At 50.0% G+C, this 12,280-nt stretch overlaps 2 protein-coding genes across 2 annotated transcripts; both read right to left on the bottom strand.

Annotated features, from left to right (window-relative positions):
- Positions 1-860: 860 nt before the first annotated feature.
- On the bottom strand, positions 861-2,636 carry Triagg1_1770 (uncharacterized protein; the record flags this gene model as incomplete). Its single annotated transcript, XM_062895877.1, has 3 exons — positions 861-1,702; positions 1,782-1,912; positions 2,065-2,636. The coding sequence occupies 3 exons, from the start codon at positions 2,634-2,636 to the stop codon at positions 861-863; spliced, it is 1,545 nt and encodes a 514-aa protein (XP_062759309.1).
- A 5,605-nt stretch (positions 2,637-8,241) lies between these two features.
- Positions 8,242-8,656, bottom strand: Triagg1_1769 (fungal hydrophobin; the record flags this gene model as incomplete). Its single annotated transcript, XM_062895875.1, has 3 exons — positions 8,242-8,283; positions 8,340-8,425; positions 8,482-8,656. 3 exons carry the CDS (start codon positions 8,654-8,656, stop codon positions 8,242-8,244), a joined length of 303 nt encoding a protein of 100 aa, XP_062759308.1.
- Between the last annotated feature and the right edge of the window lie 3,624 nt (positions 8,657-12,280).

Raw genomic sequence — 12,280 nt, 5'->3', positions numbered from 1 at the left:
TGGCAAGCCATGACACACATCCATGATGTCGACATGATGCACGAAACCTGCAAACATCTTGGACAACGAATGCCTGATTCGGAACCCGTCCAACGTCTTTGCCATATTGAACGCATGGCGCCCGTTCCGGAAACGGTTGTGTGGCGAACCGATGATGATCATGACGCTGCTAGCCGGTTATGATGGAACCTGGGGCTCTACTGTAGGCGAACTTGTCACGAGTGGCACGCCGCATGTCGATCATTTGGGGAAATATGACTTGATCTGCCCGCGTTATTGCAAGTTGTGGAGGTTAGCACTTGTTATCATAATCAAGCGATTGTAGGTTCGTTGCATGTTGTTGGTCTTTGATTGGCTTTTTGGAAACGGTGACGGCGCTTTGCTCATAAACGACGTCACCATGACAGGGGTCAACGACGGAGATGGAAACTAATCGCATATACGCCCAGGAACCAACTCTCCTGGAATTGGAATTACTAAGGACGTTGAAGAGAACAAAACTAGACTATTGCAGAAACTGGGCTTGCCATGTGCTTTTACACGATACACTATACAATGAGGTCAGTACCTAGGTAGGTAGGCTTCAAAAGTACATGCGCAATCCCACAACGTCACAACAATCAAAGTAAAGGTAAAGCTGCAATAATGGAGAGCTACTAAACTGATTGTTCTTATATTTTGTTCATATTGTATCTAGCTCAACCATTGCGTCATTTCGCAGCGCAATACGCGAAATCGCATGCTCAACTCTTCAGCCAAAAGGGCTCAACTAATACATCTCCTCCCTTGTCCTTGAACTATACGGATGGAAGATTTCGACACATCACAACTGGAAAGAAAATAAAAAGAGAAATAAAAATTTAAATCTTCTCCGATTGTGATACTCGGCTTTCGCCCTTCTCCTCGTCCATTGGCTCGTCGATAGTCTTGCCCTCCGAGTCGCTCTGCTCGACACCGGCAACAACACCGTCAAAGTTGCGTCCGCGTCGCTCAGGTCCAACCATGACGGTCACAAAGATACCCGTAGCGATGATGGCCGTGGCAATGCCCATGGTAGGACCGTAGGCCTCGGCCTTTGTACCGCCGGCGACAGTGACAAAGGTCTTCTCGGAGATGGCGTTGACGATCTGGGCCGAGGGCGAGGAAATCATGTTACCGAGCTGATAGGTGACACCAGGGAAGGACGAACGGAAGGCAGGGGGCGACAGCTCGTTGAGGTGGATGGGAATCACGCCCCAAGCACCCTGGACGAAGAACTGCATGAAGAAGCCCGTGGCGCTGAGAGGTCGCTCGCCTTCGGGGAGGATCCAGGCGGGGATCAGAATGGCAGACATGAGAGCAGCGAACATCATGGTGCGGCGACGGCCCACGAACTGGCTGGCGTATCCGATGATGGTGCCTCCGACGACGGCGCCGGCCTTCATCAGGATCGAAGCACGGGAAGCGCCGGCGTTGTCCAGCATCTTCTGCTCGAGCATGAAGGTGGTGTACGAGTCTTGCGACGTGTGCGAGTAGTAGTTGAACCACGTCATGAGGATGATGCAGTAGACACACATCTTCCACTCCTTGGCCAGCATCGTGCGAGTCTCGCGCCAAAAGGCTCCGGGCGAAGAAGCCTTCTTGCCGGCCTTTTTGGCGTCGAGGAACTGCTGGGACTCGGGGAAGGGAATTCGGAGCAGGCCGACGCCAATGGACAATCCAGCTGTGCTGAGAGTTAGACAGGATCCATGATGAACTGGGAGCGACTTGGAGATGACAAGGTAATGTTTCAGGTCACGTACCTCCAATCCAAAAGACCGTCTTCCACGAATCGGTGGCGCCCCCAACGCCAAGGTTGGCGCACGCAGCCAAGACATAGCCCATGGAGTAGCCTTGCTGCAAGATGCCCGACATCAAGCCACGCGCGTTGGATCTGGAGAGCCAAGAGATGTTAGTGTCGTGAAGCTAGAAGGAAAGATGGTGGCTTCGATTTCATAGGAAAGGAAAAAAGAAGATGTCAAGAGTAGCGAAAGGAGAGAGAGCACATAGAGAGGAAAGCGAGCGAAGAGGAATCATAATACTTACGGGCACTGCTCCAGAGCCATGGCAATGGCATTGCCGTAAACACCGCCCATAAACAGGCCGAACAAGCTTCGCACCGCCAGAAATTCCTGGAACGTCTTGCTGTAGATGGTGGCAATCTGAAGCGCTCCCAACACCAGCATGTTGAAGACCATGGGCCACTTGCGACCCCATTTGTCACCCGCCAGACCAAAGATGGCGGCGCCGACGGAGCGCAGCAGCAGCGTGAGCGTGATGGCCGTCGTGATGTTCGTCTTGGAGGTGTTGTAGTACTTGGACAGCTTCACCGTCTGGATCGAGAGCGCGTGGAAGTCGAAGGCGTCGGCCGTCCAGGCGAGCCACCCGACGATGAAGAAGATCCAGTCCCTGAGCGACAGCTGAGCAAACAGGCTGATGGGGTTCTTGAAGCGGTCGGGCTCTTGCCACTCGCACCGCGTCTCGCCGTAGCCGTTGGTGATGACGACGCGCTGCTTCCAGACGAAGAGATCCTTCCACGACTGCTTGGCCGTGGCGAAGACGCCCTTGGCCAAGTCGTCGGCGGGCTCATTCGGCCTCGAAGTCCTGTTATCTGCCATGGTTTCCCGGGGATATACTACACGTATGAGATGAAACTGTAAATGTAGTAATGTCGAAGCCAAAGGGGGGATGAGGAGAAAGTATAAGATGAGAGACGCTGGGCCTGGTTTGTTGGCGTCGTACAGACTTTTATACTCGTACTTTTGTGTAGCACGAGAACCAACAGAAAGCTTTGGCCATGGGGGCGAGAATGTGATCAGTGCGACAACCTTATTTATATACCAGATGAAAGGCAATGAATGGGCTCAGCTGGGGGGAAAAGACACGAAAGGGTCATGCATGTCTTACGACATTTTCCGACGCCGACATGGGGGCACGAACAATACCGCAGACGCACGACGGCTGAAAAGATGGTCCCCTCCTAGATCTGGAATCCGGCTGTATTTACTCGTACGCCTCGTTTTTTCCCTGTGAATGGGACTAACAGCCCACGAGGCTTGGGGCTAAAGTTTGCTTTTGGACGAATGAAGCTGTTGGGCGCTCAAATTCGGTGTTTCGAGTTGCTGCTTTGGATATCGGTTCTACGGAGTTCAAAGTGCAATACAACATCATGACAATACTACGCCATGTGCTAGCTGTTACCCCCGCTTCCGCCTTATTCTCTTCAAGTACCCCAGAGAGAGAGAGAGAGTCCCAGTTTTGTTTTGCTAGGTGGGCGTCCCGAATCACGGAGAAAGGAATAAGCAGAAGCTGCGCCGAGACATGTCCTAGCGGTGTCACGGTCATCTTCCGCAGAGACAGACCTGGGGAAAAGATGGGCCAGATACTTGAGCTGGAAGGGATCGGGGTGAGGGGATGCGGGGATGACCCCATGGAGAGAATACTCGGGGTTACATGGGTAGAGGGGGAGAGAGAGAGAGAGAGAGAGAGAGAAACTTGGGGATAGTCAAAGCCCCGTCACGGCTTCAAAGTCCGGCCCTGGCACGGACTGGACTCGAGGAAAGGGTTGTCATCATGCAATGGGGGAACTTGGGGGAGTGGAGAGAGAAAAGGACATGGTTTCGTGTAATGTGAATGGCGATAGGAGGAGCGCCAGGGATGTGGCGACTGTGTCGTGAAGCAGAAGCAACAATACGATGCAATAAACAGCTTAGTCTGGGGGAGCACCAGCGGGCTGAGCGATCTGCAAACGCCTGAAATGTCGCGGACACGCGAGACGGTTCGCTTGGCTGATGCCACGAGTGCGAAAGGCCTGAGCAAGCAAGACACATGCCACGTCCATGTACTGTAACGTGTTGGACACGCAGGATTGGGCGATGCTGATAGGATGACTGATTCCAGGCTTGATTCCACAACAACTACAACTACAACTACCATCACGAGGAGATATGAATGGAACCAGGATGTCCTGATCCAATCACAGTCTGCAGGGCTCCAGCCCTCGATCCCCGCTCGCAGCCCTTCTGGCCACTCACCGAAGCGTGTCGATATTAAGATTGATGTTTACCTTAGTATTAAGCTTAAGCGCTCCCATGGTGAAAGGCTATATGCTGGAGAAGAATGCAACCCCCAGACGGGATTTTGCCCGCCGGCTTCGCTCTTACACCCACGCAGCCAACGGAATCTGCCAACAAACCCCAGCCTAACCCCAAGACATATCCCTGCTAGCGCTGGCGTTGCCTGTGGGATTCTGGGTCTAGAGCAAGATGGTGTGGAATATCTATTTGAATGGGGGCCTTTTTGCGGTCTAAGAGAGTGCCAGTGCTGAACCAAGAGTCTTGGCCCGGCTCTTGCAAACGGGGTTTGAGTAAGCGCCCAGAGCCAGGGACAGACGATGAATAAGTGGATGAATCAAGAGGTTGAGTCAGTCTCTACGGAATATCGCTCTGTCTACTCCATATCTCTCTGTGCGTCTCGTCCTTTCCGGTCCTTGCTGTTCTGGTCTGATATCTCCAAGGCCGAGTCTTGCCCTTACTCTATAAGCACATAGTTTACGGAGCACTCTCCAACTGCTTCTGCTTCTGCTTCTATTTCTCCCTCGCTCGGCCAAAAACTCCTTACAGGAGAAAACCCGGCGTTGCATCATTCCTAGCCTTGGCCGCCTTCTCCACGCCTGACACACCATCTTTGCTTACCGGTGCCCGTGCTACGACTCATGGAAACTAGCATGGACGCAAGACGACGATCGAGATGGCTTCCACTGCCCATAATAGGCTCCTTACGAGGGCTCTAATCTTCTTCAGCCTCCTCTCCGTCCGCCCGCTCTCACCACAGCAGAAAAACACCGCCCGAAATTCCCTCCCGTGTGAGGACAGTTTTTGTCTCTCCCCCATGCAAGGGTGTCGGCAATCCCTGCTTTTTGCCTTCAATGTTTCTCGACCATCTTGTCAAATCTCCTCCAATCAGACAGCTTCCTCCCCTCATGACTCTGTTTTTCCCCCTTCTCTTTTCCGTCTTTCGAGTAGCGGAGCACCGCTCCATTTTCTTGCGAGAGCCGCCCAACAACAGCCAGAAAACGGGCTCTCCGGCTCCCGCCACTTACAACCTTGATTACAAGCTTAAAAGTTTGTGGCGTGGCCGCTCCATCTTTTTGTTCTTTTTTCGCCCAGTGCCACCAACAGATTTGTGTCATCTAGTGAGAAGTGAATTGGTATTGTGCTGTTGTCCTTCTATTCTCCCTCATTTCACATGACTTATTGAAGTTGGAAGGGGTTAGACATGTCTCTCCACACGTAAAGGCTTGGCTAAGATGGGGAAGAGGCGTAATAATTTGTCGACAAAGAGTACCCCTGACAAGAAACTGTCGTGGCAAGGCAGTTAGCCTTTCCCATTCTCCAACTTTTCGCCTTTCTTACGATTCATCCCGGCCTTGGAGGGCGAATTAATGCCGCTATTTTCTTTCTTCTGACCCCCATGAACCATCTCTCTCTCTTACCCCAAATGCGGGGGATTCTAGGCTCCAGTATTTCTTCCCCGGCATCTTTTCAAAGTATGGCGCCTTCTAGTCTTTGGCCACGAAACTAGTAGTGAGATTCCAAAATCTCATTCCTCCGGACCCATCTCTTGTCCCTATTTTGACCGGATATCGCAAGATACGTGCTCCGTGATATCCCGAAAAGTCCTATTCCTTTTCTCCATGGACAATCATCTATCATCTTGATTCCATGTCGGTGAGTTGGACTGGCAAATGAGGCCTCCTCTAGTCCTGTCCTGCCAAGAGTCCTTCTCCATCAGATGAGGAGACCGAGCAGTTGAATGGAGTCTAGACACTGGGGTATTGGATTCACTAGACTTCTCCGCACAGACGGTGTTGGTCTTGACATGTCATCATGAGATTAGATTTTTGGAGTTGGTCTCTGCGCCGCAGATGCATTGATACCGACGGTCTAAAAGAAAGTGAGGTCAGTGCTCTGTTCACAGGGTTGTAAAATTTTGTCCATCTCCTATTCTTTAGACGACAATAAGCACCGTGACCACGATAGTTATATGCCAAGATCGTTACTGTATTTCTTCGAGGTGGCATCGGATTGTTGGATACGACGCTCCCAAGGAAAATGGGACAGACAAATCCTGCAGAGCAAATGCAGAGATCAAATCGAGTCCCCACGAACCATGCAAACAACCCGCGGAGATGAAGATCTCTGTGCCTGGTATTGTCTCATGGTTACAACCTCAACACGTGTTCGGGTATCATTCCGACTGGGATTTCCCACGAAACCCGCTTTACTCTTACGATAAGCAACTGGAGTACGTTGTAAGTATTGTGACTGTATGGTTACAATCACCAGTGGAGTGCCCCGTTCGCACCGCTGAAACAGCCCTTTCATCATTTGTATTTTAAATTCAGATGAAACATTAGATTAACAAGCTCATACAGACACAAGAATAAAATGCCAGCGCCTGGTTTACTCGTTCCGTTTTCCCCCACGCCGGTTGGCTACATTCCGATTCCTGTGAGACATCGTGGCCACATGTTTAATATCTGTCGCGGGAATCTGAGTTTGTTACCAAAACAAACTCTTACGGGTTGATTACTCAAGAGGAAGTTGAAATGCTAAATTGGATAAGGCCATACGCCTTCAACACCTTTTAGATAAAACTTCCTCATTATCACTTGGCGAATGATCTTCAACGGTTCGCACATTGAGAGTATATCATCCCTAGAGTAGCTACAGGAATAAGGTCTTGTTACAATGTGGCGCGTTCATCAGACTTGCTTGTGGTAAATGGACAGAAAAACTGAGACCGAAAATATAACAAACACCCACAGGTTAAATTATACGCCTGTTCTCTTAACATTTGCGACTATATCTATATTTCTCTAGTAATTATTACTCTGCTTATCTTGTGTAACAACTACTACTATATCTATATTCTTATAGTAGCCGCTACTATTGTTATATATCTACATGTAGTTAAATTCAGGTACTTGCTAGATAAATGCAATCACTCAATCCACTTAAAAAATGGGTAAGTTTGCAACGACACATATTGTGTGTGTAGTGCAGCCATATTGACGATATTGCTTTCAAATTGCCAAGCCAATGTCATAGTTTCTTTTTCAATAAAACTATGTCATTACCATGTTTGAGTAGCTGTAAATGTTCATGGCGTTGAGAATTGGGCCTTTGTTTAGGGTAGGCATTAGAGATAACGGTTGGTAGCCAAACACGAGGAGATTCAACGATTTCTCATCTAATCGGGATACAGTTCATTTCTGGGCTGAGTATATAGACATACCAAGTCATGGTCATGTGCCAGATGGGTGAATTGGTTGTGAAGAGTCGTAAATTAACGATGTTGAAACTTGGGATATTCTTAGGGATGTAAGTAGCTGGTACATCAGTTATGTTAAGAATTTAAGTCCACGATTTAATTGGCAATTCGCAATATTTAACGTGCTGATACCAGCATAAGAACTCTCGTCTAAGCGGCTCATTGTCGAGGTGGATTTGTGTCATTGTGATGACAATGAGCACTCTCACATACTACCTCTAACCGTCTTATTCAGGGTGACTTGGAATATGCGGTTTGTGACTTCGATCATGCCGACACTTCGATGGGACTTAGACGGGGCTGGGATCCTCAAGATGTGCCTCTGCAACAGAAAGTCCCTACATCCCGTGGATATAAAGGCCGAGCCGGGGTCTGAGTAGAATGCCATGGGAGTCACCGACATCCCATCTAACCAGGCTCCCAACTTCACACATGCTTCGGTTGCCTGCGTCCCACGGCAGGAAAAGACCCAACAAAATCGTGTAAAGTAGTCCGCTACCACAAGAATATGCCGGATCCCAGACTCAGCGGCCGGGAAGGGTCCCACGTAGTCAATGCCCAGCACCAACCTGTCGAATCCAACAAGTGCTACTCGCCCAGTACCTGTCGGTGGATGAATGTTTTCAGGAAGTCGCATAGCGTTCAAACATTTACACACAATATAGAGGGAATGTAGATATCGGTTGAAAGTTCATATATTAACTAGACAGGCCCTACCAACCTATTATGATATAGCACCTGCGGAACCCCAGACAATCCAACTCCCCCGCGGAAAATCCTTCCATCAAGTGTACCATCTCCATTCCGCATAACGCTGCAAAGCTCCGAGAACAACCCCAAAGTTGTCATTAACAGAACGTTGCCACTGGCAACCAGTTAATTGAGAATTTACTGGGGAAGAGCATCCTGGCACAGAACACCAAGGTCGGCCTGAAAACTTGTTAGTATCTTCTCACTGAGTTAAGTAAGGATATGAGAGCACTTACGATGCCAAGTGTGCAGCACTTGGCCTGGAGACCAACACGGCCACAGACGGCGCTCAGGGGGTTGAGAACGGAAGTGACTTGAGTGGCTAAAGGCATTGTTAGCACACGTTTTTAACACGAGATGACGCCTTGGATGACTTACGAGTCTCGCAGTCCAGGTACAGGAGATCTAGGATACCAGAACCACAGCACTTGGGGATGTTGTTGGTGACGCCGCCAGCGCAAGGACCACCACCAATCTGTCGCTCCTGAATGGCTTCCGTGGCGGGCGCGGCAATGGCCAGCGAGGCGAAGAGGGCGATGGCGGAGAACTTCATCTTGAAGGATTATTTATTGCGATTGGTTGTTTGTTTGAGTCGGAGAAGAGCTGATGGGGATGAGGAGAGCAAACTGTACCCAACGAAAGGACAGACAGCTCCTATTTATGCTTCGGACGGTCGGGCTCACTTCTCCTCTGGATTCTTCCCACGAGCCACTCGTCGAGTCATTGATAGACGCCCATTGTCACTCATTTCGGGTCTCCTCGTGCCCTGCTTTCACCTCTTTGGATATTATTGTGAGACTCCCTTGCGTCGCCCAGCCAGTCATTCCACGACACACCGGAAGGGAAATCTAGCCTATCGCAGAGCGTTGCGCCAAAGCAGGCTTCGGAGCGGCCCGGCTTTTCTTCCTTGAGCCCGATAGCTGAAAGACATAACACCCAGAGCTGAAAGACAAAAACTAATCGTGTCTGCCCAATCCTTTGCCCTTCCGAGTCCGAGACACGGGGGGCGGGTTTTTGCGTTGCCCCAGCGGAGAGGACTGTTGCAAGCGCATGCGGAGGAACTTGTGAGACATTGGAGAGTCCCTTGCATCTTGAGATGAGATGTCCGCACTATTGGATGAAAAGCTGTGTCAAACGTGTTGTCAAGCCACCCTCAATATTATGACACGCATGTCTTGGCGAGATAAAGGGAAACACGGCCGGGAACGGGCTGCTCGTCGGATCGCGGTGTCAGTAAGGGCTGAGCCGTCTGAACAGAAAAAAGGAGAACATACGCGTTGAAAGCTGCAAGTGTTTTTTTGGTGTTAATTCTCTCGAATGAATCGCCCCGAGTTGACAAGCATGAAAAGGAATGTGAATACTTTGCAATCACATATCTATCGCCTTGCAAAAGTCTAAGCCAGAGACGGAGGTAAGCGCGAGATCTCAGATGGCGAAGCACAGAGTAGAGAAGAGGAATGACGAATAACCTGGTGCTATCGAGTCATGCCATAACTCGTCCATTGTCGATCTTGAGCATCCCGGATGAGATATGAGACTCTTTTGTCTTGGGGTTTCAGCCCGCAAGATTGGATTTCGCATTTCTGAGAGTTATACACGCTCTCCCATTATTATGCACAAGGGAGCGTGTGTATCAGGCAAGGCAGGGAGCAGGCCCAGCAGGCAGCGTCAGCAGTCAGCAGTAACCCCCGATTGCCGTTCATAATGCTTGTCATTGTTATTACGGGGGCACAATGGATGGATAAAGACAATCAGAGCCGTCATGAACTGTTGATCATGGGGCTGCTTCATGGATTGGTATGTAACGTACTGCTCATACACTCGGGTCAGCGAACCCAAACACGACGCACAGATGAGCATCTGAAAGCAAAAGAGAGCTAGTTACGTACCAGAGAATCGATCTAGCATTAGCTAGCATAAACCATCTTACACTACGAGTACATCAGAAGTTGCCATTCATCATACGAAAAGCTCACAGGAGCAATTGCTCCAGCACTGCCCGGAAAAGGGGTCTCACACATGCATCCAGTGAGAGCTGCATGTTTCTTTCTTCCCGAGGGAGAGGCAGATACAACGGGTTGGACAGGCTCTTTGCAGAGAAAGAGAGTCGAGTTTGGCGGTCAGGCTCGGCTTACGGCTCTGCCAAGATGTGCAATAGTCCCTCCATCTTAATCTTTTTCCCCTTGCTTTATTTCGGGGGCGAAATGATAGATTTGGATTGCCTTGCATTAACTTCACCACGTAACGTCGATCCTTGCCAACGAGGAGCATTTGAAATGTTGGCCATGTACTTTCTGAATGGGTCACATACCACTACCTGCTAGGTCGGTCCTTTTTTTTTTTTTCGGAGGCCAGCCAAGGAGGGCCATGAAAAAAAAGCACTGTTTCCATGAAGGACAATAGTGAGGGATCACTTGACCAAAGACAGGCTGCCGTCTTGGACACTACGGTGTCCCTCTTGTTACGTGTAAAAGCTGAGTCGATGGATTGGCATGAATGTGTATACCCTCACCGCAATGAGCTTTTCTGCACCCTGGTTAGTCTGTGGTGATACAAAACACATGATGCCTTATCCAACCAACACCTACATCCACATCACACCCGGCAAGCCCACATAAACTAGACTGACCTCATGAGTCCCCACGGACCATCGTCCCCTGCTCCCCTATTATAAGCATATTAAATGCATTACTCATAGAAATTGCCCATCGGATATTGGTAGCTGGACTTGTTCCATCGCTGACTGAATGTGTGTGCCGTCTCTCAACCACAAATGACACAGCCAGCCACGATTGATCCTTGCGCTTCGCCGATGAGATAAATAGCCTGCATCAGAGTTGCCGAATAGAGCCAATGTGGCGTCCGTGTAACCCCCGTGCAAGTAAGAAAAGCCCGGGGCACCGCTCCGAAGGGTCGCGGAGGCGGACCGCTATTACTAGCAGGATAGACAGAACAACAGGAGGACCGTGCAGCATGTATTATTAGACTGGGCGAAATTGGATAACGCGGGTTGACGACAGCTCGGGCCTCTCTGATCCCCTCTTCATGACGGACGGACGGAAGACGCGCATAACAAACACCCAGTGCAGATGCGCATGTAGGTATTCCTCGGGGATACTTTGGGCGAGACGATTCTTTCCTTGTCGTGGCCTTTGGTTTGGATCACACTCCAGGGTGGCAATGTCTAAGCGAGGCTGTGGTTTGAACCTCTGAAAGGAATGAAAATGACCTGTATCCTTGCAGAAAACTCCGTAATGGTTGCTGTGACTCTGTCGAAATAGGAATAATAGCTGTGCTTATCCCAGGCAGTATAGTAAACAGCAAGGCGAGCATGGAATACTGGCAGATGTAACCAACCATCTAAACAAGGCACCCTGTACCTCAACGGGAAGGCTTGATCTTGTAATTCGGAAATGGCGGGCTCCAGTTGTCTCTGAGGCGGTCCTCTTAACAATATGCATCGATGTTGCCAAGTCGTTGCTCGTATCCATCCATCCATGCCTATATTCAACCATTAATACGGCTAATACGGAGCAGGGAGCGCGAACGGCAATCCAGGCACTTCCTGTAACAGAGTAAGTGCTTCCATGGTACTGGGTCTTTGCAGTTGGGGAATTGGGACCAGCTCTACGGCTAATTGGGCTGGCCGATTCCATGTGGTTTGTGACGATGGAGTCATTGTCTCATGACTCCTCGTCTACACACGACAAATCGGCCAGCTCAGCTGTGGCCTTGCTCCCGAGGGGCACTTCGCTTAAACCAAATGAATGGAGGAGGCTGTACGTAACCCCTTCGATCCGCGAAGCTGCAATCCTCGCCAGCAATCGAACCTCGCTTTTCGGTATGTGTGTCTGGGTGTGCGTGCATCGCAGTCTACTGCACCTGCGCGCCCGTCACCCAGGCGCCGCTAGACAGGCTTTAACACGCAGCCCGGGGTGCTGGTCTGGAATGGTAAACGTTGATCGGTGACCCCGCGGGAGAGAGATGTAATTGGTATATCCAGGTTTCCAATGGACGCCATACGAGAGTTGCATGAATTCAAATGGCGTTTTAGACCAAAGGATCGATGACCAGGGGCCCGATGGATGCCAATCAAAAGCACGTGCTGACTTTGTGTACCTTATCATAAATGGTAAGGCATGCACGCATCTGTAGTAAACTACATGTAAGCTGCAGT

This window comes from Trichoderma aggressivum, assembly GCF_033847375.1.
Source record: "Trichoderma aggressivum f. europaeum strain CBS 100526 chromosome Unknown scaffold_004, whole genome shotgun sequence".
Lineage (NCBI taxonomy): Eukaryota > Fungi > Ascomycota > Sordariomycetes > Hypocreales > Hypocreaceae > Trichoderma > Trichoderma aggressivum.
This window is presented reverse-complemented; position numbering and strand designations above follow the sequence as displayed.